Consider the following 27,418-nt stretch of genomic DNA (forward strand, 5'->3'; position numbering starts at 1 on the left):
TGCGGCTATATTGTGCTCACAGATAATAGAAGCAAGATGCTTTGCTGTATTTAAAGCTATGTCTTTCTGTTTTAAAACAGATAATGTTACCAAGGCTTTCAGCAACTCAGGAAGATAAGATTCTGTTAAATCTGGGCAATTTTAGCACTTTCCAAGTCAATGTTACCTCAGAAAACACCTCTATAGTCATCCACCTGGAATCTGAACGTGACATTCCACTAATACTCTACTTAGGGTATGCTTATCATCCAAATGAAACTAACTACGTTTTGAAAAATCATCTGTTCTGTAAGAAAACTGCTGGAGGTAAGATAACTTGTTAGTGACCCATGGACACTGTGCATTCTCGGCTCATATAAACAAAAGGCATTCACTACCAATAACAAGCCAGGTACAGACAGTATGGGGAGTGCTCATCCACAGCTTAACAGCACATGCATATATTTGCAGAACGAACCTTGACCATGAGTTCAGGCATCCGGCTGGAAAGAAACCTCTCAAAGGAGTTTCAACCTGTCATGCTTCAGGGTTCTAGTCTTTAGTATTATATTCTATTAGTGTTCACTAACAGAAGCAAAGGGTCGGATGCTTTGAACAATGAGTTGCTAAGAATTATTTCATCCCTGTTTCTTCAGTTTGTTTATTTGATTATATGCAATACAGCTGCATACTACTTCTTAGCATTTCTATACATATATCGAAACTAAAATATTTATGTTCAAGGTGAGACAAACACCTGGGTTCTTAGCCCAGAAGAACTCATTTTTGGAGAGGGAACCTACTATTTCATGGTTTTACAAGATATGGGAATGGATTCCACAGCCTATGACAGGCTAACTATAGCTGTCACTTGTTTTGCATCCCGCTGTGTGTTTTGGGATGAGGACCAGTGGAACTGGAACAGCTACGGATGTCATGTAAGTAGAGCCATATAAAACAATGTTTGTATTATACTCTTCAAAGCCAGCTATTATAAACACCATCTTGTAGTAAAATGATAGCACTGAACTCACACCATAAAAAAAGGTCATTCTGAGAAGTTTAAATAAACTGAAGAAGTTTCGTCATACTGGGCTAAACTCTAAATGACATTTCTATTTCAGTTTCTTGGGATGGGCTCTCATATAAGAAGAAATAGGACCATTCTGACAAGGCTGTATTATGATGCCTGCTTCTGGCTGACATTAGAACTAATATTCCTTATTGGAACTCAAGCAATTCTTTTCTGTATAGTAGTTCTTCACAGTAACTTACCAATCTCAGCACTGTCTTTTCATTTGCTTGGTAAGTTATCTAATACTTTGAAGTCAAATATTTTATCAGGATTTTTTTTCCTGTTTTTTAGGTAGGACCAAAAACAAATCCTAGAAGCACACAGTGCCTGTGTAACCATCTGACCTTCTTTGGGAGTTCCTTCTTTGTCATACCCAATGCTATAGATGTTAGCAAAACTGCAGAGCTTTTTGGTACATTTGTGGACAACCCTGTGGTGGTGACAACTGTGGGATGCATCTTTCTGATATACGTGCTTGTGGTTATTTGGGCTAGAAGGAAAGACATCCAGGATGATGCCAAAGTAAGTCTTCAGCTAATAAAGACTGAATGTATTTAGGCCAATTCCCACTTTGCCTAGCCTGTTTTAATAGGAAGTCTTCAACCAGTCCTACTCCCTTCCCTATAATTCTGTTTGCTACTAAGTATACGTATTGTTCACAAGATGACAAACTCCTATCCACAGCTTTAAGGAATTCATACTTACAGAACAGCTAACACACCACTTGTATTGTGTCACTCTGCAGGTGAAAATCACAGTACTGGAAGACAACGACCCCTTTGCTCAGTATCGTTATCTTGTGACAGTTTTTACAGGACACCGCCGTGGGGCAGCCACAACCTCTAAGGTATCAATGGCATTGGGCGGTAAGACAGTTTAGGCACTCATTTAGAGAACTGGATGAATAATGGAGCACCTGATGCTGTTAAATGGGGCAGCTCAAATGGAAGGTCTAATCCACAAAATCCTTAGATTTGATGAAAACAGGAAGAGCATGACAGAGGAATAAGCATACATAGAATCCAGATGTGCAAGTCCTCACTTTGCCATCTTATTCTCCAGGTGACTCTCACCCTCTATGGACTGGAAGGAGAGAGTGAGCCACACCATCTAACTGATCCTGATACACCAGTCTTTGAACGTGGAGGAGTGGATGTTTTCCTACTCCGTACCTTCTTCCCTCTTGGGGAACTACAGAGTATTAGACTGTGGCATGATAATTCAGGGGACAGTCCATCCTGGTAAGTGTTGATCTGGAGATCCTGGGAAGTAAAGATCTACAAGTATTTTTTATAATGATAACAGTTTTCCTTTTCTAGCACTTGATAATTATCCTTTCTACAGTTCTAGAAAGGAAAGAACTGTTAGTTTCTCCTTTTTCCAGGTCAAATCATAACCTAAACTGCAGGACCAGGAGTGCTTTCTGTATCCTGTGTCCAGACAGGATGGGATGTGTTCTGTGCCTTACAGTTTAGACACAGCCTTAGAAGACAAAGGCCAGAATTTGTCCTCCACAGTCCTGTTGAGTTCTGAATTTCACACAACTCAGTAACAGATAAGTGTGCCCTGTATGTTTTTTCCAACAGGTATGTGAATCGAGTATTGGTCCATGATCTGGCATGGGATCAGAAATGGTACTTCCTCTGTAACTCGTGGCTAGCTGTTGATATTGGTGAATGTGTCCTAGATAAAGTGTTCCCTGTAGCTACAGAACAGGACATGAAGCAGTTCAGGTACCTTCTATTTTATGTACATTTTTTTTACTCTTCATAGCAATCAGTCTAGAAAAGCAAGTATGGAAAAAAGATCACACTCTAGACAAAAATGAAAACAAGGGAGGTCTTTCCATTGCCCTCAAATTGCTCTGGACATGGAAAAGAGGAAGTATGGTTAAGTAAGTCTAATAGTAACCCTAACAGTAATACCACACTGGAAATGTTGGTGTTAAAGGATAGTCTGACAAGACCTATAAAAACCTAAACATCTTCTCTTATGTGTAATTTCCCTAACAATTTATATAGAAACTGCTCACAATTAGCTCACCCTCCATGGTGAGGCCAGAAGGAAAGGACATAAGTAGCTATGATCATTCAACACAAATTCAGTCATGATATTTGGTAATTTCTCATAGTTATTATTTCTTCTAATAATGTCTAGAAGCATGAACAGGTCAGGACTCTGAACTACTGCATTATTCTTCCCCCTCTTTTCTAAGTATCCATTTGATTTCCCTCTCCTCCTTCCCAGCAATCTGTTTTTCATGAAGACCTCCAAGGGTTTCCAAGATGGGCACATCTGGTACTCCATTTTCAGCCGCTCCCCACGCAGCTCCTTCACAAGAGCCCAACGCGTGTCATGTTGCTTCTCACTGCTTCTCTGCACCATGCTGACCAGCATCATGTTCTGGGGAGTGCCAAAGGATCCAGCTGAGCAGAAAATGGATTTGGGTAACACCCCTCACCATTGCTTGCCAGGGAAATAGAGGCAGCAGAATTTAAAGACAGAACAGTTGAATAAATTGGTCCTGAGGTTATTTTTACTCATCCCCTCCATTTGATCTTGGCAGGAAAGATCGAGTTCACATGGCAGGAAGTGATGATTGGCTTTGAGAGCTCCCTCCTCATGTTCCCCATCAACCTGCTCATTGTGCAGATCTTCAGGAACGTACGATCCCGGCCAGCCACACCAGGGAGAGAGAAGAAGACGGGAAAGAATGGACGAGTGTCCCCAAGCCTACCTCCCACCCCACAGGTCGCCCAGGCTGTCTCACTCACTCCAGAGGCTGTGATGAAGGCAAGTCACTGTAGCTGCTCCCTACTGAGTCCTGCACTGCCCTCTGCTGCCATGGACTACCCGATATCCCCAGTTTTACAGCAGAAATCTTCCATTAGATGCCTTCAGTTTGCCTGAAGCGAAAAGCCAATTATGCACTGGTGGTGCAAAGCACTCATTCACCCATCTACATGGAATCCCCAGCTTTGTTAAGATCTGCCTATTTACATTCCAGCCCTGACACAATTATTATATGCAACCAACACCATTGTATTCAGGAGTTAAAGCAAACATTAAGCAAGACAGGGGAGATAAAAGGTATCAGAGACTTCATTTTTCTCATCTTAGGTCCTCAGGCAGGTAAACTGTACTTCTGAATGCTGTCCTGAGGAACTCGTTGAAATCTGCCTGTCACATCCAGCTCTGTAGGATGTGCTATCGCTATCTGTTCTGGAGATTTGAGCAATTAGTGCAACTCCCAGGCAATGGTGCCTTCAGATCACACTAGCTTAAGTCACTGCAGCCAGAGTTACTGCTGTGTTGCTGTTGTCTTTTCTAGGACATAAGAAGAATTGCCAACTCACTCTGTAAAGCCCTGAAGACTCCATCTCTCACTTCAGTATCAGATCTTGGAAAATCAACTAACATCAACACACTTCTGGCATTGCTTGAGGACATCATCTGCCAGCAGAACAGAGCTGGGCAAGAGCTTTATGATGAGAGCAAGAAGGATGATCCTGTAATTGTCACATTAGGTGCTATGGATATACAAGGTAATCAACAAAATGCGACATGCTTACTGAAGCTTTTGTAGTGAAAACTGTCATCATAGAATCATAGAGTAGTTAGGGTTGGAAAGGACCTTAAGATCATCCAGTTCCAACCCCCCTGCCATGGGCATGGACACCTCACACTAAACCATCCCACCCAAGGCTCTGTCCAACCTGGCCTTGAACACCGCCACAGATGGAGCATTCACAGCTTCCCTGGGCAACCCATTCCAGTGCCTCACCACCCTCACAGTAAAGAACTTCTTCCTTATATCCAGTCTAAACTTCCCCTGTTCAAGTTTTAACCTGTCACCCCTTGTCCTACCACTGGATGTCGTGACCCAAGTTCTTCTTACATTCTGACTCAAAGACAAATATGGAATCACAGAGTAGTTGAGGTTGGAAGGATCTCTGGAGATCGTCTAGTCCATAATCCTGCTCAGAGCAGGGTCAGCTGGAGTAGGCTACCCAGTCAGATGTTCAATATCTCCACGGATGAAGACTTCACCAATTCTCTGAGCAACCTACTCCACTGTCCAACAGCCCTAACAATACGGAAGTTTTTCCTTATGCTTAGACAGAATTTCCTGTGTCTTAAGTTGTGCCCATTGCTTCTTGTCCTTTCACTGCACCAAAGTGCTCAACTGAGTAGACACTGTAATCTCCGTTCCTATGCTAAAGAATTAAATGTTAGGCATCATTCAGTTTGGGGAGCAGGATCAGTACCAAATAGCAAAAAAGACTCACAAGTATCAGTTGCTTCACAGCCCTTTTGTTCTATCCTTTATTTTCTATTTGGCCTTCTGCTGTTGTTCCTTTCAGTCTGACTCTTAACTTAGGCATTCATGTATTTTCAACTAAACAACAATATATGAGTAAACAATCCCACTGATTTCATTAAGACTCACATTTGGCTTTTCCAATGAGTGTAACAAGCTACTAATTGAACAGGTAAACTATGAACAAATTAACATTGATCTTATCTGACTTCTCTGTTAAGGTTTAGGATCTCTAACTAAATTGCCTTCTGGCAATGCTTCTGGCTCATTCCAGCAGAAAAGAATTAAGCTCTACTACTAAAGCTGCTTTTACATATCGCTTCAAATGTTACTCTTCACTTTGTCACATTCATAATCTTGAGCTCCAGTTCTGCTACTCTTTGTACTGAACAGTTATTTTAATCTAGGAATAGCTATGCTCATTTTCTTTTAATATAAAGAAATAATTTTTGGCCTGCAGAAAAAACAAGAAGCCCGACTCCAGAGAAGGGAATGTGTGAGCGACTGAAATCTAGTGATTACAATCGCTGCTTGTACATGCAACTCCAGCATGTACAGCTGGAGCTGGAATTAGTGGGGCCCCATAAATTTCAGATGCCTCAGAGTTACACACAAGCTGTTTGTCAGGTTCAGCACATGAAGAACCTCCTGGAGGACCAGATCTACTCATCAGCGTCCATCAGTGAGAGGTAACCTAGTTCTCGTTTCATTCTCAGAATAAGTGAATTCAGGTCGTAAATTCAAAAGTGGTCAGGATGACAGAGCCCAGACAATTACTGCTTAACAAGTGCTAGAAAACCATTTTTATAGTGGTAGAAACATATTTCACTATTGTACTATTGTAGGAGCAACAAAGAAATGTCAATGCACAGTGTACTGCACGCAAAAGCAATAATGACACATCATCACTCTTTGTCATATTTGCCACCAAAATGGAATGCTATGCTAAAATGCCACATGCTACTATAGGGCTGGGATAATCACTGAGCTCCAAAGTCTCAGTAGTCTCTTAAAAGGTCTGGATAAAGACAAATTAATAAGTAGACTGAAGTATTTCAGTGAAATACAATAATTAAGCTGGAAGTATTGAAAACAATAGCACTAATTATCTCTCTCTGGCCTTTATATGGTGATTACAAGAGATCTTGGCTTCTGTTCCACTGCAAACTGACTTTTTCCTCTTCTCGTTGACTCTCAAGGCTGTCCCTTACTCCAAGCTCCTCCAGTGATGGCAAGAAAAGTTCTTCTTCCAAAGGGCTGCCCTGGTGGTTTGTGTTCATTGCTTGGTTCCTTGTTGCAGCCACCAGTGGTGTATCTGGGTTCTTTACCATGCTCTATGGGCTGCATTACGGCAAGGAGAACTCCATCAAATGGTTGATCTCCATGGCCATCTCCTTCTTGGAAAGTCTTTTCATCACACAACCCTTAAAGGTGAGTTCCTCAGAAATACAACCATTGGCCATTCTATCTATCATTTCAGGAAGACAAGTGTTCTAAAGAACCACAGGATTTAACATGTAAAATGAGAAGTCTTTGCCCTTAAAACAAGAGCTAGCAGGAGGTTTAGAGGGGTCTGTTGTCTTTTGCTGATATTCACTCCATTAGTTTCATCTCCCTTGTTTTGTCAGAGTTTAAAAGGTGATGATGTTTCTGATCAGGGATGATGTATAATACGGCAAAGTCAGTTTAGCTGGATATGCACTGTGCACTTGTTCTCTGGTTTATCGGCTTCAACTGCATGAGTTCAACAAAGGCAAAGCACACTTGTCCTCCTGCAGTGCCTGGATCCAAAGAGATCCAGGTCAAAAACTGAGCTTCTTCATATGAAACGGGCATATGGTGAGTCTATAGCTAATTCTTTCCAGGTGCTGGGATTTGCTGCTTTCTTTGCTCTGGTTCTGAAGAAGGTGGAACATGAAGATGAAGAAAACACAGCTGTTGATGGGCCTTTAGCTGCACCAGGTAACTGCCTATAAAGTGAGAAATTATTAAAGGGAGTGTTCTGCAAGCTTTTGGGGTACCTTATGCACAAATACGTGACTCAGTTCAACTGAGAACTTTACCATTTGTCTTTATATACCTGAATCTTAGCTAGTAAGGTTAGCAGAAATCACTAAATCCACAAGAGCTGTGATTTCTATGTGCCTACCTATTAGCGTTCCCAAGTTCAACATGGAAGTGGAAACAAACTTACATAACTAGTTTTATGCCAGTTGAAGAACATACAAAGAACATACCCCTACCATTGTACGCTGAATAAATCTTGCAGAACGCTCCATGGAAGAGACCAAAAGGTGAAAAAGATTAACTAAAAGAAGTCCTGGATCAAAAGAATAATATCTCCTTGTTTATACTTTTACTGCTGCAAATGCATATAGACATGCACAATCTCCCCTAGCCCTGTTGTGAGATTTTCCCTGTTACTAGAGGACACGCTTGCTGATAGGATACCCAGCTCCTTCCTTCCCTACATCCCTGGCTTCCTTGTCAGGAAAAGAATATTCTCCTATATTAATTCAAACTAGATCAAGAATTGTACAAGAGCTGTAAATCACTTTTCAGAACTTACAAGAATTGTAAATTCTTGTACAAGAATCACTTGCAAGAATTGTAAATCACTTTTTGTGACAGATTGATCTGTCAATGTTCAAGTAACACCTAAAAAAGAAAATAATAAAATGTGACAAACTGACTGAAGCCACTATAATAAAATGAAGGAATCAGTGCTATTAGTATGTAGTAACCATGCTTAAGTATTTTACTCTTACATCAGATGTAAGAAAAAACATATGCAAGGAGGCTTGGTTTAGTTCTGTACAGACATCTCAGCATTCATGTCTGTAACTATTCCACAACCTAGTGAAAACAGACGTGATGCTGCACGTAATACACTCTTCAACTAGACTGGTAGATCTTTATCTGGCAAGCATATCTAGAACTTCCTCTCAGGGAAATTTCCCACCTCCTTTAAGTCTTTCATGAAAGTTCTCAGTTCACATACTTTTCCACAACCACAATTATCTGTATTACTCCATTTAATCAGTGGATTCTGCAATCACAATCATGTCTAAAAAAAGCTGACACCAGCAGACAGGAGTCCTAGGGCACAGCAAAGAATCCTGATATATAGCTTCCACCCTGATCAGCCTCAGGCTCTGGATACATCATCTTCTGAGATGCTCAGCCTAGAGACAGACTGGACTACACCTGCTCCTAAACCTAACACACTGTGTTTGTGAGCTCCTTTCCTCTTGATTGCCTTACTATACTAAGTGTTTAAATCACATTCCCTGCCTTCATAAGGGAAAGCATTAACGAGAAATGTTAACTTACAATGTTCTTTTAAGAAACAAAAAGCAGGACATAGACAGTGTTGAGTAATTCCAGGGTTACTGCTCTGACCCACAGGGGATTCACACCCTCTCTTTGGAGCCCGACGGGACAGTAGAAGTAATATCTACCTGCCGCCTCCTGTGGCTGATGTGGAGAAAATGAAAATCAGCTGCATGAAGGAGCAGAAAGCATTTGCCCTCATCAGAGAAATCCTAGGTATTATCCATTTTAGATTATCTTGATGTATTCAGTAGTATTCATTGGTACTTTTATCAGTGAAAATATTGTTCTCTTGGGTGAAAAAGTTTTGGCATACCTTTAGCTTTCATCCAGCCATTACAGTGTAGAGACAGCTTTTCAGTGGTAGCTGGAGCTGAAGGGAGGTGGGAATATTAGCTGGGTAGCTGGAGATAAAAATGTAGCTAAGACTTGATTTTATGATAAAGAAACCGATTACATGTGAGCTTACAGAAGAGTTAGAAAGAGGAGAATGAGGTCAACATGATAAGAAGTTGAAATAAAAAAAATAAACAGAGGCCATCTTTCTAAAAGCAGAGAGTATCTACAGATAATTATTTAAATCCCAGTTTTACTTCCTCTAAAAACAATGGAAAAAGATTACTTCAACTTTACTTGGAACAAAGACTACTCATTTTATTTACAGTTGTCATTCCAAATGTGATATGCTTGTAGCTTGTGTAAATTCATTAGTACTGATCAGTCAGAGCCTAGCAAAGCATCTCCTTAACCTAGTAAGTTATGATAATAAGCAGTAACCATCCATGCAATCTCTTCTGAACAGCAGTATTAATCTGAGCTCACATGCATTGTCTCTTCTTGTTTTTTTCCAGCCTATCTGGGTTTTTTATGGATGCTGCTACTTGTTGCCTATGGGCAGAGAGATCCCAATTCTTACTACCTAAACAAACACATTGAGAACAGCTTTACAGATGGATTCCACAATGTCTACAGTTATCAGGATTTTTTCACATGGGCAAACACAACCTTGGTCAAAAATCTTTATGGATCATATAAAGGTGCAGAGTCACATTGTTTCACTTCAGCTTGCCAGATTCTGAAACATTATCTTCTGTACATATCCCTTACTTGCACATGCATGTTTGACTGGAGAAGGATTGTATAAGGCTAGTATGTGATTGTATAAGGCTAGTATGGATTCTTGTAATATGAATATTCGTGAATTACAAAAACCCTACAGCTTGATGCCAAGTTTAATGTGCTCTGATATTTTTTTATATTTAATATAAACTGAAAGTTCTGCACTATAACTTTTTACACACTTTTTTCAGATATTCATATATATGCCTCAATTTTACATTAGTTTCTTCCCGTAATTCAAAAAAAGAATGGCAGACAGGTGGCCCTATAAGGCTTTTCCTCAGGAGAGCTCTGTTTGCATCATGGCTTCACTGTGAAGGCTAATTATGCAATATCCCTGTGTTTCCTTAGGCATACCCAGTAATAAATATGGCCCATTTTCCTGCTCACATTTAAGAGTAAATACTGAAATACATTAGCAGAGCTGTTAATTGGACATGACAGGCACTGAGCAGCTGTGGCCAAATGAACACTGCATACAGCTACCCTGCTGTGTGATTCGAAGCAAGTCCCTTTTCCTCTCCAGGCCTCACTTTCCTTCTGTATAAAACACAGGTAGTGATACTGACCTCTGTTACATATGGTTGTAATCTAAGAACTCAGTTCAAATCAACACAAGGGATTAATTTTCATAACTATTTTGCTTACAGTGTTTCTCAGTAAAGAATCTATAGCAAAATATTAATGTGTCAGTGAATTATGAATGAAATTAAGAAATATTAGTAATTCTGTCATATTGCCAGTGCTGCTCTTTTCCATCTCCTGTTTAGGATTCATTACAGATGGCAATTCCAAGCTGGTGGGTAGTGCTCGAATTCGACAAGTAAGAGTGAAAGGAGATACCTGCCCTATTTCTCCCAGACTCCAGCATGTAATTCAGGAATGCCATGCTCCATATTCCACAAAAACAGAAGATACAGCAGTTTATGGGGAGCGCTGGAACACTTCAGTTGTTGATAATTCCTCTGACTTGAGCTCAGCATGGCAGTATCAGAGTCAGTCCAAACTGAGAGGGCAGCCCACCTGGGGCAAACTTGCCATCTACAGAGGAGGGGGATATGTGATTCACCTGGGAACTGATCCTAAGAATGCCTCTAGGTACCACTTGTATTCTTGTAAATTATTGGTGTATCTGCTGTGGTGTCAGTGATGCTCTTTACCCTAGTTAAGATTCATTTCAGATTGCATCCTGAGTTTTTCTGCTATGCATTGTGCTGAATATTGTAGATATTACTGTGATGCCATCATTGCAGTTTATGATCCTGTCATCTTGCTCCATGGTAGATAACAACCAGAATCCCAAATCAGAACCTTTTCCACCTAACCAATATGAGGTAAATGGTTGGATACCTGAGGCATCTCAGGTTTAGCACTGGCCAATATCCGGTACCTGTTTCTCCAGAAGAGCCAAAAAGAAACCTACACTAATAGTAAAAATATCCCCTATACCCAGACTTGACAGACCAGATGTCCTCTTGAAAATCTTACCTCTGTTTTTCTCTGTGAGTATATCCAAAAACCCCTATCCTCCACGTGATACTATGTATTTTAATGCAGAATTCTCCAGTACCTTTTCAACAACGTCTGGCTAGACACCTTCACAAGAGCAGTGTTTGTTGAATTCACAGTCTACAATGCCAATGTGAACCTGTTCTGCATTGTATCCCTGATGTTTGAAACCAATGCTTTAGGTGAGAACCTTCTGTAAGTTACACATTTCTGAACACAACAAGCAATGCACCTACAGAGGGTAGATTCACATGTTCTCACTGTTTACCTACTTTATTCAGTAAACAGAAGTGTTTTAATAAGTCTACTAGTAACAGAATCAATACAAAATTTACAAGCCACTTAGGAAAATGTAGTATCACATTAATACAGACCATAATGGAATATCTTATGTTTGCTTATGCTTGCTTATGCCTTGGGTGGGATGGTTTAGTGTGAGGTGTCCCTGCCCATGGCAGGGGGATTGGAACTGGATGCTCTTGAGGTCCTTTCCAACCCTGACTATTCTATGACTCTATGACTCTATGCTGTGGTCATCTGCTGAGAAGGAAAACATATTGAAACTTAATTTCCAGAATTTACACAACAGGAACAAGAAAAATTATGTTTACCAATATTTCAGCTAATCAATACAAAATTAAGACAAAAAAGTACAAATAACAGTCTGTCTTTTTTGTTCCAGAAGACTTCTAATATATAGCTGTGTAATCATATAATACATAACCTGGATACAACAAAGGCAATAGTGAAACTAGATTCTGGTTTGAAGGCATAGTAAAGCATTTAATCTGAGCAGTAGCCCCTTCCACTACTGCAAAATGCCCAAACCAGGCCTCAAAACTGAGCACAGTTTCTTTTGAGAATGAGATTCAGATTTACATCTCCACGTCTCCTCACTTCTGCATTTGTAGTCCAATTCAAATTCAGCCCTGCTGAGATTGCTGTCATACAAGAAAGACTAGCACTCTAAAAGCCATTGACTGAAATTCTTATTCAAGGAGAATTTCAAAGAACACTTACAAGGCTACTCACATAATCAAGTATAAATCTAAGTTTAGTAATTGGATTCAGTCTCACACTGATGTGAATGTGAGTATAGAAGTCTTACGGATGAACTGAGTTGTTTGAATGAAAACAGAAAGATGTAATTAACAGAGCACCAAGGTGAATGTTGCTTGTTTTTTAGGGGCCTTCTTCACAAGCGCAGAGCTGCAAAGTGTCCAGCTTTACCCATACACCAGCAGTCTCCACATCTTTGTGGTTGCAGCAGAAGTAATTTATTTCCTCTTTATTGTGTACTACATGGTCATACAGGTGAGACCCAATAGAAAGGTCAGTTGACAGCAACATCTCATGTCTGGTTTTGATTTCACTTACAAAAACTTTAAGACTTGATTTAAGAATTGATTGCAGGAGTGCTGCTCTTGTTTCAGTGGAGGTGAAGTCTTGACTTCAGTGGAAGACTGAATCAGATACTATATCTGTATTAAATAATAGGAAGGCAACTTTATTTGGATGGAATGCTTCTTTTGAGAAAGATAATGAAAAGATGGTGTAAAATGTAGCTTTATTGATGTGCAGCAGTCTGCTTTATTGCAGAGGGGACAGACCCACAAAGATGTCTTGTATGATATGATATATATACAGACACAAGACTGAAATAGCACAGCTGTTCTTTTCACAGGGAAAACTGATGAAGTCTCAGAGATGGAGATACTGCCAGAGCAAGTGGAATCTCCTGGAGATGACCATCATACTGATTAGCTGGAGTGCTCTGTCAGTGTTTGTGAAGCGGACAATCCTTGGGACCAGAGACATCAGCTACTACCAGGAACACAAAGAGGAGTAAGTACTAATGCTATTCAGTGCAATATTTGTTAGTGCTACTTATGAAGAAACAGTTCAATTTTTCATCTTCCCAGACAGCAGCTTGTCTGAGCTAGGTAATACTACCCCATATGGCTATGTTCATGAAGCATGTAAGTATTTCTGGGCTTAGACGAGTGTCAGCAACAGGATTTTCTTCTGATACTGTTCAAATAAAATCCAGCAGACTTGAGCACCAAGTCCCTATCTTAGCTGCTAGTTTCCCATCTATCTATCTGCATCGCACTCTTCTCAATCAGCAATTGCTTAGAAGACAGTAATGGACTATTAAATACAGACTGGAAAATGGTAACATCTGTTAAAAAATGTTCAACACAGGAAATAGATGACAGAATCACAGGATAATTTAGGAAGGAAAAGACCTCTGGGAGTCACTGCTCCAACCCCCTCCTGTGGAATTAGATCAGGTTGCTCAGGGCATTTTTGAATTTTGAGTATCTCCAAGGACAGAGGTTCCACAGCCTCCCTGGACCCCTATTCCAGTGCTGAACTATTCTCACTATGGGAAATAACAAAACATGTTTTTTGTTCATGTCCAGATGGAACTCCTCTTGCTGTAGTTTGTGGCTGTTGTCTCTCATCCATTCATTGTGCCTCCTCTCTATAAACACTGACTAGGTATTTACAGACTGTAGCTAGAGGCCTTACTTAGCTTTCTTTTCTCCACGCTGATCAGACCCAGCTCTGACATCCTTCTCTTGTCCTATACCCTGACTCCCAACCATGCCAGTGGCACTTTAATGGACTCTATGTCCTCCTTGCACTGGGGAGCCCAAAACTGGACTCAATATTCCATATGCCGCCTCACAAGTGCTGAATGAAAGAACAAACACTTCCCTTAACCTGACAGCTGCATTCTTGCCAGTGCAGCATGCATAGATCATCTAGGTATAGGTCATGTCCTGTATTAGCATACAACAGTTATAAAATCTGTGGTCACCTCTGTTGTAAACAAAATTGTAAGCACAATGTGCTACCTTTATAAAGGGTAAGTAAGTATTACCAAGTTTTTTTCCAGCTAACACAAATTCAGTCACAGATCACAGTTCTGACCTTCAGTCTTTTACTTCTTACCTTACAGTAGCTTCTCACACAACTGGTTGGAAATTGGCTACTCCTGTCACACCTAGTGCATCCTGCTAGCTGCACAGCACCATCCTCTCGACTACACACACACAGAAGAACCTATCTTTCTAAAAGTCAGAATTTTGATAGTAAGTTTGCATTAGCTGCCTTTAAGCTGTGACTTGCTAAAACTGAGCAGTACTTGGGCTACAGCCTAAACCCTTTCTCAGCTCTAGCTAACACTGACAAAAAGCTCTGCCATGTGTAACTGAAATTTTTGTGTGCACGCAGCAGGAGGTACAGATGGGAACACTGAAGCAGGAACTCAAGTTAGCTCGCCACTGGAAACAAGGACAGAGTGATTGGATTTTCCAGCATACTCATTCATGCACTTAATGACTTCTGTATGCAGGGTCTACTACGTCTTTTCTTTTTTCTTACCAGCTGTGTCAGCTTTAATGAAACAGCAAGAGCGGATGCAGTTCTTGGCTACCTGATTGCATTCCTAGTGCTTCTCTCCACAGTGAAACTGTGGCACCTCCTGAGGCTCAATCCTAAAATAAACATGATCACTTCAACCCTAAGGAGGGCGTGGGGTGATATCTCTGGATTCATCACTGTTATTGCAATCATGTTCCTCGCTTATTCCATTGCTGTGAGTATCACTGTGGTTTCTGTTGTCTGCAGTCTGTATCCACGTACTGTCAAGTTAAATTTATTATTTCTGAATGGTGAAAGCAACATAGCTTTGAAATTTAAAACTGAATAAAGCTGCCTATCTACATCTTAGGTTAGCAGCTTGGAGCCCAATTCTTTAGTACAAAAACCAAACATGGAGATGAAAAAATGGATTCTCTCAGTGTAATAAGTGTGACAAAAAAAGAAACTATAGAAAATTTTTCTGGATAAAGCCTAAATTCGGGAGAGTGCAGCAAGCGTCATTTTCTATTTGGCTAGTTTTTAAGTGGGAAATAATTATTTTTCTGCCTGTTTCAGGAATACTTATGCAAGTAAAATGGTATTTTAATTCTATCAAGATTAAAGAATTATTGGACTGCAACTGTTTATGTATATTTACTGGTTTAGCTGAAATGTTTTATGTAAATGTTCTGGCAGAGTGATGGAGGACATTCAGCACGTCTCAATAGCAAAATCTCTGGAAGTGTGGAAATCATTTGAGCTAAATCCAAATTGTCCTATAAAGGGCAGTCCTGTGACAAATGGGACCCGCTGCACTCTCACACTGCCTGACTTCACATTCCTCATGCCTTCCTCCACCATTGACACTTTAGCAACTGAGTAGCTTTAGGCACTGGTGTACCCACAGGCAAAGTAAGTGATCAGATCAGCTCCACAGCAAAGCCTGTTGTCACATCATGCAAATGATGAAGCTGTAAAAGAAAGCTGCAGAGGGATGGAGAAAAGGTGAGAATGCAGCAGCCCCCATTTAAAATCAGACACAGTAGGCCCACAAAGTAAGAAAACAGCATCTTGGTTACTGAGGGCAAACAAGAAGGTTGCCTATTTGGAATGATCTGTGCAAAGGTACGTGTTTGTGACTATGATTAATTTGGTTAATTATGCAGGGATAAATCTGCTTCATGAAGGTAGGCTAAAATACGACGTTTTGTCATGTATCTGCATATTTTTTACATATATAGTGGGTGAGCAGATATAAGACATTCTCATAGCCACAATAAAAGGTCATACAGCTAAACACAGTTCAGGAAGTGTAAACCCAGTTCTTAGTTCTAAGTTAGTCTTCTGTGACCTTATCTGGTGTTTACCCTCTTTGTAAACAAACAAAAAAACCCCGAACTGCAGAAAAAGCTTCATGGCTCTGATAACAAGGTGGGAGGGCTTCCTCTGCATACAGCAGTCATTAGCTGATTTTGCAGCAAGGACTTGGATTGTGACACAAGATATGTCTTCCTCCTTCTGCAGACAAACCTGATATTCGGCTGGAAGCTCTCCTCTTACAAAACTCTCTTTAATTCAGCAGAGACTATGGTCAGCCTTCAGCTGGGAATCTTCAACTATGAGGAGGTATCACCTCTAATTTTCAACGTTTATCACTGTATAACTGGCATCTCAGCTATCCAATGTGCTTTGACCCAGCAAATAGAAAGACTTTCAGTTAGTGCTAGAAATTAATCTAATTTTGGAAGCTCCGCAGCTTCCTAAAGCTTTTCTCATCAAGAAAAAGACCCCAGGCAAGATGTATCTCACATCCCATTTTGAGCATCAGTCTCAGATGCAGAATGAACCTTGCATTGACAGAAGTGCTCACATTTTAGCTAGATATGTTACTTATTGATTACAGAAACTTCTCAGTAATTTCCTTAGAAAGCTAGAGACAGAAATGAACACACACTCATCAGCTTCCCAAGAAAGGCAAGGCCTTCCACAAGGGAACTTTACATTTGTTTTTATTATTCTTGAACTTTCCATTAAGTTTTCAAATATTACAATGTCTTTCGAACAGCTCTTTGTGGATTAAGCCAGTTCACAGACATCTCTGACTCTGAAGTCCTCCTTGGCAGATGCTTTTATACCACAGAAAAACCAGGGTATGGGTAGCTTTGAAGATCAGTAACTGCACACAAATTTTTTCACGTTCGTCCCACTGATGTTGTTAATAATCAAATCATATTCCTAGGATATAGCTTACATGCAAATTATAGGGTTTTATTTTTACACTACGCTTAGTTTATGTCTGTGACAATCTGACTGGGCTTCTCTGTAAAGCATGTAAGAAAATAAGAGCATGTAGAGATTTCATCTATACTTTGAAAGCTGAAAAATGATGGAGCTGTTCTGTGCATAAACATGCCTCCAGGCTTGTCAACCCTTCACATGAAGCTTTCGTACTAACACAATCAAATGCAAATACTTAAAAAACCCCAAAGATTACCCATATTCATATATCATAGATACAAAATATTCTATCAGCATAGGAAAGTGACTAGAGAAGAAAATGCATATACATAACACATATAATTTATTAGCCACAAGGATTTTCAAAGAGACAAACTCCTTACTGTGTCTTAACTGTTTGTATGTATGCTTTTTTGTTTCTTTTTACAATCAATATACAAAGTTTTACATTATTAATACTACAGGTCTTGGACTACAATCCAATTTTAGGCTCCTTCTTGATTGGATCCTGCATAATTTTCATGACATTTGTGGTACTGAATCTGTTCATTTCAGTGATTCTGGTTGCTTTCAGTGATGAGCAGAAGCACCACCAGGTATGCTCATCTATGCTCTCCCTTTGTATTTAACATTTATTGCTCAGTGCTTACTCATGATTTAGGTATTCCACCATTGGATGAAACCCTTGTAAACTCAGTCCAACTCTTAAGAAGTTACTCCTTTACTTATAAATCACACGTCAGATTTTCCAGATTTACACTGTCCATTCCTGTTCAGACAAATCCCTGCTCAGATTCAGCACAAGATCTGATTTGTAGCCTTCTGTTCACTTATTAAATCCAGCAAAAGTCTTAAGACTTGTGCCTGGCTCCACTGAAATCAGTGCCAAAACAGACATCAAAGTCCATGAGGACTTTACCGCTCCTTTTAAAAGTGTCACTCTGTCTGACCCATTTACGCTATTGACAGCACGGAGCAAAATCCAGGTTAGTACTCCAGCACTGTCCAAAATTCCATGTTCTAAATAAAGTCAAGCGAGATGAAAACAAAGTACATGGTCAATAGAAAACAAGACTTTTTTTACTTTTTCTCATTTACTTCATCTAGAAACGCTGGGTGGCTCACACCACTAGCTGTATGGTAGCCACCAAGGGAACTCCAGGCTCTTATAACCAGATTTCCATGGGATTTGGCAGAGCCCAAACTTCCTCACCCAGGTTCATAGAATCCCACAACAGGAGGTTGGAAAGGACCTCAAGGCTCACCTGGTCCATCTGGGACTTTTGTCTTGATAAAAATACTGGCGATGTTCTGCTTTGGCAGTTACTCATAGTCGTGGTTTAACTCTTGCTTTGCTGGAGTGAAAGCTTCTCTCACCTCAAATAGTGATCTCTTATGGCATTTTCCTGCTTCAGCAGAGGCTGTATCCACTTCTGGTCTGTGCATCCAAGTAATTTCTCACTGTTATTTCAGGCTTCAGAAGAAGAGGAGATTGTCGACCTAATGCTATTGAAACTTTTCAGTTTCTTCGGGATTAAATGCAAGAAGGAAGAGACACCCGTCACCAACGACCACCTGGAACAACCTGCCAACGCCTAAATAATAATCACACCGAAAAGTCACTTTTGGGGTGGAAGATTTACTTTTTAACTACCAGCTGAAGTTGCTTGGCTTAGGTTACCATAGCTTCTGACTGAAACGTGGCGGTATCCAACCAATAAACCATAGCGGACATGTTATTTAGGAGCATTAGCTAAGAAGCAGCGCTAACCCTAAGACGAAGCGTCGTGCGTGCGCGTCCTGTAGACCTGTATTTAATAAACACTGACCGTTTACCGCACGGTTTGCGTTAAAAACACTCTTTCCACCGAGCAAGCGCGAACGGAGAACGCCGACCCCCGGCCCCGCTGCCCTGAGGGGAGCCGGAACGGCCGCCCCCGGCGCGCCCCCGCGAGGCGGGCGCTGTGCGCGGCCCCGCCCGTCGCCGCTGTGAAGATGGCGTTGCGAGCGCTGCGGCGGGTCGGGCCGCGCCTGGCGCCGCGCTGCCCGCGCCTCTCGCCGCCGCCGCGGGTGCCCGCCCCGAGGAGGCTGGCTACCAGCGCGCTGCTGCTGTCCGGTGAGCTGCATGGGGAGCCGGCGGTCCCGGAACGGGAGGGTGGGCTGCGGCCGCGGCCGCGCCGGCCTTGTGGGGGGAGCGGGGCCACAGCCGGCCGGGGCTGAGGCGAGCCCCCCGCTCGGTGCGCGGAGCAGCCGCGGAGGTCGCTCTCCGCCTGCGCGGCCCCGGCAGCACGGGTGCTCCGTGTGCGGCGTGCGCGGAGCCTGCGAGGAGCGGGGCGCGGCATCTCCCCCGGGCTGCGGCCGCACATCTGCGCCCCGGGTGCCCGTGTGGGGACCGGGAGGGCCCCGCAAGATGGCTGAAGGCCGGCGAGGGCTTGTAGCCGCAGGGGGCAATGAGAGCGCGGTTTCACCTGCCCCTGGTGCGGACACCCGCCCGGGGCCTCCTCCCCGGAGGAGCCGGTTCGCCTCCGTTAGTCGGCAGGAAACTTTTAACCTCCTCCCCGTGCTGCAGCATCAAGCCAAGTGTCCCTGTCCCTTTCCAGCTACAGCCGGGGTGCAGAGCGGGGCGAACATGGAGAGCGTGAACTTGACAAAGGAAGTGGTAGCTTGTCAAGCGGGATCCTTGTCTGCGGAGCATCAGTAGCAGGACCGGAAAGGGGCATAGCCGGGAGGAGGGAAGCCGGCAGCAGTTAGTTTAGGCGGGGTGACAAGGAACCTAAACCAGGGCTCTGGGGCTGTTTGAGCTGAAGTTTGGCTCTGCCTCAGCAGCTCCTGTGCAGCACAGCTACAGAAGCGGTAAGGCAGGAGATGGGGTTGCACGCTGGTGCTTGGTGTGATTTTCCACGTAAAGTAGTTAATTCTGAAGGGATCTGCTGCTGTCAAAGCTCCCTTTGAATGGAAGTCTGAAAAATAGTGATACCCCAGCAAACAAATTTTGAAAAGGTAAAGAGGACAATATGCTATAAAAGAAATGATTGCCACTAAGAAAAGGTCATAAATTTCCTTCCAGATAGCTTGGAAGACTATCTTTTTAACTGTCTTCTGCACCAAGTGAGAGAAAATTTGTCATTAGTTGCAATTTGAGTAAAAATCTAAGCTTTTTTTTTTGCTATTCTTATTGTTTAATGTACCCATTGTTTTTCTATAGCTGTAAGTTGAAGCAAAACCATAAACTATACTTTTGTTTTAGGCAGAGAGGAAAAATGTTGTATGCCTCTTTGTGGAGGTGTGAGTTTTCCTTCACTCTTCAGATACATATATATGAAATACATAATAGGGGCAGGCTAAGTTAAATGAGGGTCTGAATTCAGAATGTGCTGGTTAAACTGATACCAAGGTCCTGCTGAAATGAATGGAGCTAGAGTAAATTTTGCTGCTTTCCTGGAAAAGAGTGCTCACAGAAGAGACATGGTGTGCTTTGACAGTTCGTATTTGTTTAATTTGATTTATTTAGTGAGCTGATTACATAAGATCAAAGGTCAGATTTTGAGATTACTTATTAACTCTTTAATTTGACCTTTATTTACAGTGGTTTTGTTGTGTGCTTAGAATTGTTCAAGTCTAACTTTTTAATTTGTCCTTCAACAAACTTCAGCGCTCTTCCAACTGTTAAGAAAGTTTTACTGCTCTGTTCTGAACTGATCGTGGAAGTCTTCTGGGTTTCTTTTTATTATTTTTTTATAACCTTGACTTATAAACTAATCATATGCTATATTGTTATCCAGCATTAAAAAAAGACAGTGGTCGGCTTCTTTGTGACATGCAGTGTCACAGATGTTCAGCTTGGGTTTGAGATTGTGTCATTCTCCATTCTTATGGTTCGTTACTCATTTCCAAAGAAATTCCTGTGGGTTTAATGTCTTGACCTAAAATGATTTAAGACTTTTGTTTTCTTCTGTTTATTAGAACGTGTCCTGGGGGATTTTTGTAGGTAGAAATAGTGCTACCTGAAATTCTCCAGGGTTTTGGAGTGAGGATTCATTGGAAAATACTCAATATTTGCATTTTACTCTAATTTTTTGTGTAGTATACTTGCAAAAACATTTATTGCTCTACTGAGGTCTGTAAAACTTGGATCATCTTCAAAGATAAACCATTTTACTTGAGACTTACTTCCCTTAAACATGTTCAGACATAAAGGAGATCACTACAACTGAAACAGCTCAAAATATGACTGACTTAGGAAAGATTGTAGCAGGTCTACAGTGAGAACTTATGTTTTCCTTCATGTTTAGACAATGCAGAAGGATTTGCACAAGTGTAGTTTCTCCAGCCAGCATAAGGAGTCCAGCCTAGAGGAGGAGCCTGAGGGGAGAATTTGGAACTCAAGAGGACCAGCTGTGCTATTCTGGTGCTCATCACACAGGGATCTCTGTTTAAGAAGTTGAATTCTCCAGCTTCTAGCACATCCCTTGCCTGGTTGGATAGGTGCTACGAGTGAAAATTAAAAATAAGTTAATAAAAATACGGGGAAGTTCCATGTGAAAACCATGGAACTGAGAAAGCAGATGAACCAGGCTGAAAATGCTGAGTAAGAAAAGTTCCAGGTAAAATGTCAGTGAGAAAAATGTCACCTATTTCAATTAATTCTTTTGAAGTTTCTCCGTATGACTTTATAGGAAGAAATTCTAATAATAAAAGCTGGTACAAGCTGCCCCAAATGTTATAGATCTAAAATATACGTAGAGTTGCCAGATTGCTGTGAGAAGACTGAACAGGGTCTTAATTATACTGATTTTAAAACTATACAAATTAACCGTGGTGTTCTCACGGTAACAGTGGTAACAGCAAGCGCATTTTCTTAAGTAAGTTGTCTGGATGAGTGGCTTTGTTAATCTGGTCTGTATCAATTTGCCTTAATTTTACATAGATCTGTGACAACATTAAACTGGGAGAAATAGACTCTATAGGAAATGTCAGGGGAGGGAAGGGAATCAGCCCCTTTTGCTAGGCTGCAAAGCTAGGCTGCTACTTTTTTACTTCATGGTTCTGTAAGTACTTTGAATTAGATGCTGTAGTGCTGACAGTTTCTAATGCGTCATTAACACTGGCCTTCCCTGGAATAATAAAGTGGTTGTCAGAAACAAGCAGTAAATGTCATGATGCCATCATAGGAATGAGTACGCATATGCTTCAGACTTAGACTTTTGTTTGAAGTAGAACTCCTTTCGCTCCTGTGTTTTATCAGTCTCTAGATGATTGCGTGTCATAGAATACTCTCAGCAGAACGCCTAGTGAGCTTCTACTGCATCACTAAGAATGTCACGAGCAGAACAAAATGCTTCTGTAACTTTTGTATCATGTTTTCCAAGAAAAACTAACAAAACTGACCTCACTAAAAAAACAAGCACAGTTTGATAGTGTAAATATGTTACTGTATCTAAGTGAGCAATGTCACTTATTTCTGAAATACCAAGTTTGTTTCATTTTAGCCCGCAAATTCACAGACAAGCATGAATGGATATCTGTTGAAAATGGCATTGGAACAGTAGGAATCAGCAATTTTGCACAGGTATCGATCCCTCCCCCTTTACCCAAGTCTGCAATATTTATTTATGCATACCTGCTCTTGTCCTTGCTCCTTGGGCAGTTTTTTTACTGTTTTTTTACTGTTCTAACTGCATATGCTCTCTGCTAGGCATGATTTTTGGACTTGGATCTGTCACGTTTTTGTGAAGTGAATGTTGCTTCAGCATCCTGATAAATTCTTAAATCATTTCAGATTGAGCCTATGGAGAGCTGGACTTGATGAGAAACTCAGTGGTTCAGCAGAATTCAAAACCTCTGTTATTACCTGAGTTCTTCCAGGTCTGAGGAGTTTGTAGCTACATAGAGGATATTGTGCACTTTTTACGTCATATTTCCCTTGAACAGGAATATGGTGCAGTCCCTCTGATTAAAGAACAATAGTGAATATTAGTACAACATGGCATGTATTTATTACTCTAGGTTAGGAATTCCTCTGGGTTGTTTTGTACTGGTGCAAGTACTTGATTTGGAATGGTCACAGGCAAATTCAGGTTAAGATTCACTGTATGTGAAACTTCAGGAAATGTTATGTGAGAAGCTATCAGTGAAGTGGAATTAATGCTTTGTAGGACAAGCAGCATTTCCCATGATCTCTGTTTTTTCTAAGTAACACTAATAAGCTGTAAGATCTCTAGTCTTTTGTGAGATAGGGTACATTTGTCAGTGAACAGGCAGGCGCCTGTTCTGGTTGAGCTGATTATTGTGGTGATAAGGCTCCTCATTAAGTCTGTCAGGACAAACTGTCCAGCTGGCCATGTCTCTGGAGAGAAAACACTGCATTTTCTTTCAAACTGCACTGGAAGTAACAAAAAGGGTATTCCCTCCAATCACTGGGAATGTTGTCCTTTAAAACAGTTGTTACTCTAACTGATGTGAAGATGAGCTGATGTATATATGCCTTGTATCTCAGCCTGTGGGTTATTAACACTGTAATAGATGAATAATAATTGGGCATTTCGGTCATGGTAACAAAACATTATTTTCCAAGTTAAATGTTTAAAAAGAAAAAGTGGAAAAATATGTATTCCTAAAAGAATGAGAACTAAATTTAGAGCCAGAGATTACTTACATACACATTCCAGAGTTACTGTATCAGGTCTCTCCTACGTATAGTTTCTTTAATGAACGCTTTGATGCTTTTGTTTTTCTTTTAAGGAGGCATTAGGAGATGTTGTTTACTGTAGTCTTCCAGAAATTGGGACAAAATTGAGTAAACACGGTAAGTTTTGGCTCTAATTTCTAATAAAGTATTCTAGTCATCCCACTCAGTCTTTGCAGAGATTAATATTATAAAGTAATCTTTATGTTCATTAATACCATTACAAATCATCTGGATGCAAAACAAATCCATGTTACTTCTACAAGAGAGCTTTATTTCAAATTCTCGCTGTTGGACCATGTGTGGTAGCAGAAAATACCTGCTTATGAAACTGTGAAGAAATTATTTTAAAAATACTTGAGGTTTTTTGGTAATGATTTTACCTATGTTCTGGCTTTAAAATATTTATGCTTTAATTTGGACTTGCTAATGTGCAGGCTGGCTTATTTGTGATTCTGCATTTGGGCACTTCATGAGTTGTACAATGTGAAGCATCTAACTGATATCAAGCTCTAATTTTTCTATTAACATACTCAGTAATTTTGGGGTATCAGCTGTAATCATAGGTTTTTGCTGATTAGTGATGTACAAATTGTTACATTTTTAATCATTCAGTTGTGTAGTTTTCTACATTAAAAGAGGGTGGGTAGTACCACTAACTAGTACTACTAACAGGTAGAAAATAAAAGCCTATTCCTGTATTTACAGAGAGCTCTTTCACTAGTATATGAAGAAAAGGTGGTAATTAGCTTTAGAGGTTGCAGAAAAAAGAAAATAGAGTTACTGTGGTAAAGTATCAGGCCTCTCTTTTGCCATCCTACTTGTGGAATAGGTTCATATGGAACTGTTTTGGCCAAAGCTAGTACATCACGTTGAATGGTGAAACCCTAAACAAAAGGTCTTTTTGTTTAGGGCTTTAATTAACCAACTTGTAGTTTTATCTGAAGGAATTTCATTTCCATTTAGTTCTTTTCTACTTACTCTGGCTTTAGTCTAATTCCAAGCTTTCTCAGAACATGTTGTTCTCTGATTCCTCTTGCTCATTCCTATCTACTCTTGTGACAGTTCTGTGTTCCTCCAGCCTCTGTCTTGTTTGCTTGTGGCTTGGAGTTACTCAGGACTAACACTGATCCAGGCATTGTTTCTGTAACTGACTACAAAACGAAAAAAAAAAGGGGGGGAACAGCAGCTGGGTGATTCCATCATGGTGCTTGTGAATGCTAATGTGTGCTTTCTGAGTGCAAACGTAGCACTCGATAGTGTTTCTGAAACAAAACTGGCATTTCTCAAATAGTGGCTGTGTCTATCTTGTAACCGAATTATATATAAAAAGGTTTGAACTGTAGTTAGAGGTCTCTTGCCCCAAAGGCTGGAGGTGGTTCCTTCTAACCTGATATCAAACCATACGCTGCAGGGCTTTAGCCAAAGGATCAGACTACGTGTAAGAAATTTCCATCCCTTCTGTAGTAGCCAGCTAGTTACTAGCGTGAATATCAAATTTAATAACTGCTAATTTTTGTCAGAAAGTTGGTGACTTCAGTCTCTGGGAGTTTTCCTTGCTCAAGATCCAGACATTGTTCAATGGCTAGGTCATCACCAGAACGTCTGACTAAAAAAAACTAAAGTGCTTTGAATTTTCCTTTAAAAAATGTTCCACCATATTCTGTGTTTCAGATGAGTTTGGAGCTTTGGAAAGTGTGAAAGCTGCTAGTGAACTCTACTCTCCTCTCTCGGGAGAAGTGACTGCCATTAATGATGCCCTTGCAGATAATCCAGGGCTCGTCAATAAATCCTGTTATCAAGATGGTAAGATGTCATTTTTATCTCTGGATAATGAATACCACCTGGGTTCTTGCTAGCAAAAATGGCTCTTCAGTTCCTAGTTCTTTCCATTTAACGGTGTGGAGATTTAAATGGAATATATTGAATACAGTTCAAATGCAATAGAATTTAACATGAAAGCATTAGTGTAGTCTGGTCTTTGCTGGCACCTGTTTTTTACACCATGTTCTTTTCAGACACAGACTGTGGTTGCATTTAAATCTGTTTCCCTTCATCACATTTCTTGTCTGCTCTTGTAGCAGCTCATGATTCCAAGAGGTCAGGCTCTCTTTTTGTCTCCTTGATGCCACTATCAGCAGTACTAAACTAGACAGCTGGTCTGGCTCAGAGGCCATTTCTTATGACAGGTTGGTTGTTCATTTTATGAAAGTATTAAAACATTGTTTTGTGTGCACAAGAAATCCTGTTGACTGTACCAGTATTGGAGGGCTTGTAGCCTACTGGAGGCACTTTTCTAACGCAGAGACATGAGTGAATCTTGTAGGGTATTACCAACTGTTTTTCATTTCCTAACTTCAGGTTGGCTTATCAAGATGACTGTGGAAAACCCTGCTGAACTTGATGAACTGATGAATGAAGATGCCTATGAGAAGTACATAAAATCCATTGAGGACTGAGCTGGAATAATGAAATAAATCCGTGTAAAATATTTCAGTGTAGTTTGTCATCAATCAGTGAAGTACAGAATATCCAGTTTTGGCAACCTGAAAAATCCCACTTATGGTCCCACACGTATACAGTGCCATAAATAATTACAGTGGTAAAAATGTTTATTCTGTCTGAGTTATGTAACTTCAGGATATTCTCTATAATATATTGGGAAACAAAATTTTTGCTAAAATACATACTTTCCAAGAATGATTTGACAATCAAGTTTATTAACAACAGCCTTAATATGGTAATAAGTGGACACATGACTGTTCGCATAACCTGGACTAGAGCTTTCATTGAAATATTTTTCTAATGCTTCCAAGATACTGAAAAGGGGTGTCTGCCTAACCTCCTAATATTTTTCCTAATTATAGTTGCAGAGATAATACCAAAAAAGAAGCCATATCAGCTACCTCTTTGCATGACTATTACTTCTTTAGAGAATTTATTAATCCTTTGTTTTCCTTTTTCACTGTACTATATAGTCAAATAGTTCTGCCTTAGAGGCAGAAGGTGTCGTCCTTGTCTTCTGATTTATATGCTTCCTTAGTACACAAAACTCATGTGATGATAGTTTGTCAGTGTTCTAAAGTGGATTGTTCAGGCTGTATCTTTTTTGTCTAGTGAATGGTAAACACTACCTGTGTCACAAGTAATTAAGGAATTCTACATTATTTTTTTCCTAGCAACTGGTGATTTCAGAAGGGTAGATATTTGTGAAAATTGTGTGATCAGTCATAGTTTGGCAAGTAACGGCAGACACATGTAATGTGTCTGTCTGATCCAGTCGTCACACTGCTGTAAGGACATTACGGGCACACAACTAAAACTTTCACTTGGCAAACCATTAAACTGAAGCAGCTGACCCCATTAGATGTAATAGTTAATGAATCCACAAATGTGCATTCAAAGTTGTTGTGACACCTAAGGCTAAGGTTGAGTTGTACAGACCTGCACTCCAGGGAAACATAATAGTACAGCACAGTTTTGGTCTAAAATTTTTGTTCACAATTTTAAAGTAATGATTAGAAGCAAAGCACAAAATGGGGATGAAAGCCAAATTATCTGTAAGTTGATCTAAGAGGAAGGAAGGGAATGTTTAATCCATATAAGATAACAAAGGCAAAATTCACATTCCTTTGGAAGTTCTGTTCAAAAGCACAGCTCTTCTAAAGGGCAGAAATACACTGCAGGTTATACAGAAACCTTTCTAATATGTAAAAATGTAGGGCTTTATTATGATCTGAGGGGATGTCAAAGTGATTGGTGGTTTTTTGACATCTGAGGAGCTGAC

General features: G+C 40.5%; 2 protein-coding genes across 2 annotated transcripts in view; both read left to right on the forward strand.

The window, feature by feature from the left end:
• Positions 1-18,779, forward strand: part of LOC136005490 (polycystin-1-like protein 2) — a 41,518-nt gene extending 22,739 nt beyond the window's left edge. Inside the window, 22 exon segments of the mRNA XM_065663026.1 lie at positions 81-306; positions 724-917; positions 1,346-1,576; positions 1,800-1,901; positions 2,117-2,295; positions 2,641-2,787; positions 3,302-3,573; positions 3,576-3,847; positions 4,386-4,599; positions 5,836-6,064; positions 6,575-6,806; positions 7,241-7,337; positions 8,784-8,924; positions 9,560-9,745; positions 10,598-10,925; positions 11,385-11,518; positions 12,523-12,650; positions 13,021-13,181; positions 14,733-14,943; positions 16,233-16,334; positions 17,411-17,542; positions 18,420-18,779. Of these exon segments, the coding sequence (XP_065519098.1) occupies positions 81-306; positions 724-917; positions 1,346-1,576; positions 1,800-1,901; positions 2,117-2,295; positions 2,641-2,787; positions 3,302-3,573; positions 3,576-3,847; positions 4,386-4,599; positions 5,836-6,064; positions 6,575-6,806; positions 7,241-7,337; positions 8,784-8,924; positions 9,560-9,745; positions 10,598-10,925; positions 11,385-11,518; positions 12,523-12,650; positions 13,021-13,181; positions 14,733-14,943; positions 16,233-16,334; positions 17,411-17,542; positions 18,420-18,545 (4,044 nt within the window). The 3' untranslated portion in view covers positions 18,546-18,779.
• Positions 18,780-18,909: 130 nt separating this feature from the next.
• Positions 18,910-26,122, forward strand: GCSH (glycine cleavage system protein H). The gene is made up of 5 exons (XM_065662621.1): positions 18,910-19,062; positions 22,436-22,515; positions 23,688-23,751; positions 25,306-25,437; positions 25,993-26,122. The coding sequence occupies exons 1-5, from the start codon at positions 18,942-18,944 to the stop codon at positions 26,088-26,090; spliced, it is 495 nt and encodes a 164-aa protein (XP_065518693.1). The 5' UTR covers positions 18,910-18,941; the 3' UTR covers positions 26,091-26,122.
• Positions 26,123-27,418: the final 1,296 nt, after the last annotated feature.

The sequence above is a fragment of the Lathamus discolor genome, chromosome Z (assembly GCF_037157495.1).
Source record: "Lathamus discolor isolate bLatDis1 chromosome Z, bLatDis1.hap1, whole genome shotgun sequence".
Classification (NCBI taxonomy): domain Eukaryota; kingdom Metazoa; phylum Chordata; class Aves; order Psittaciformes; family Psittacidae; genus Lathamus; species Lathamus discolor.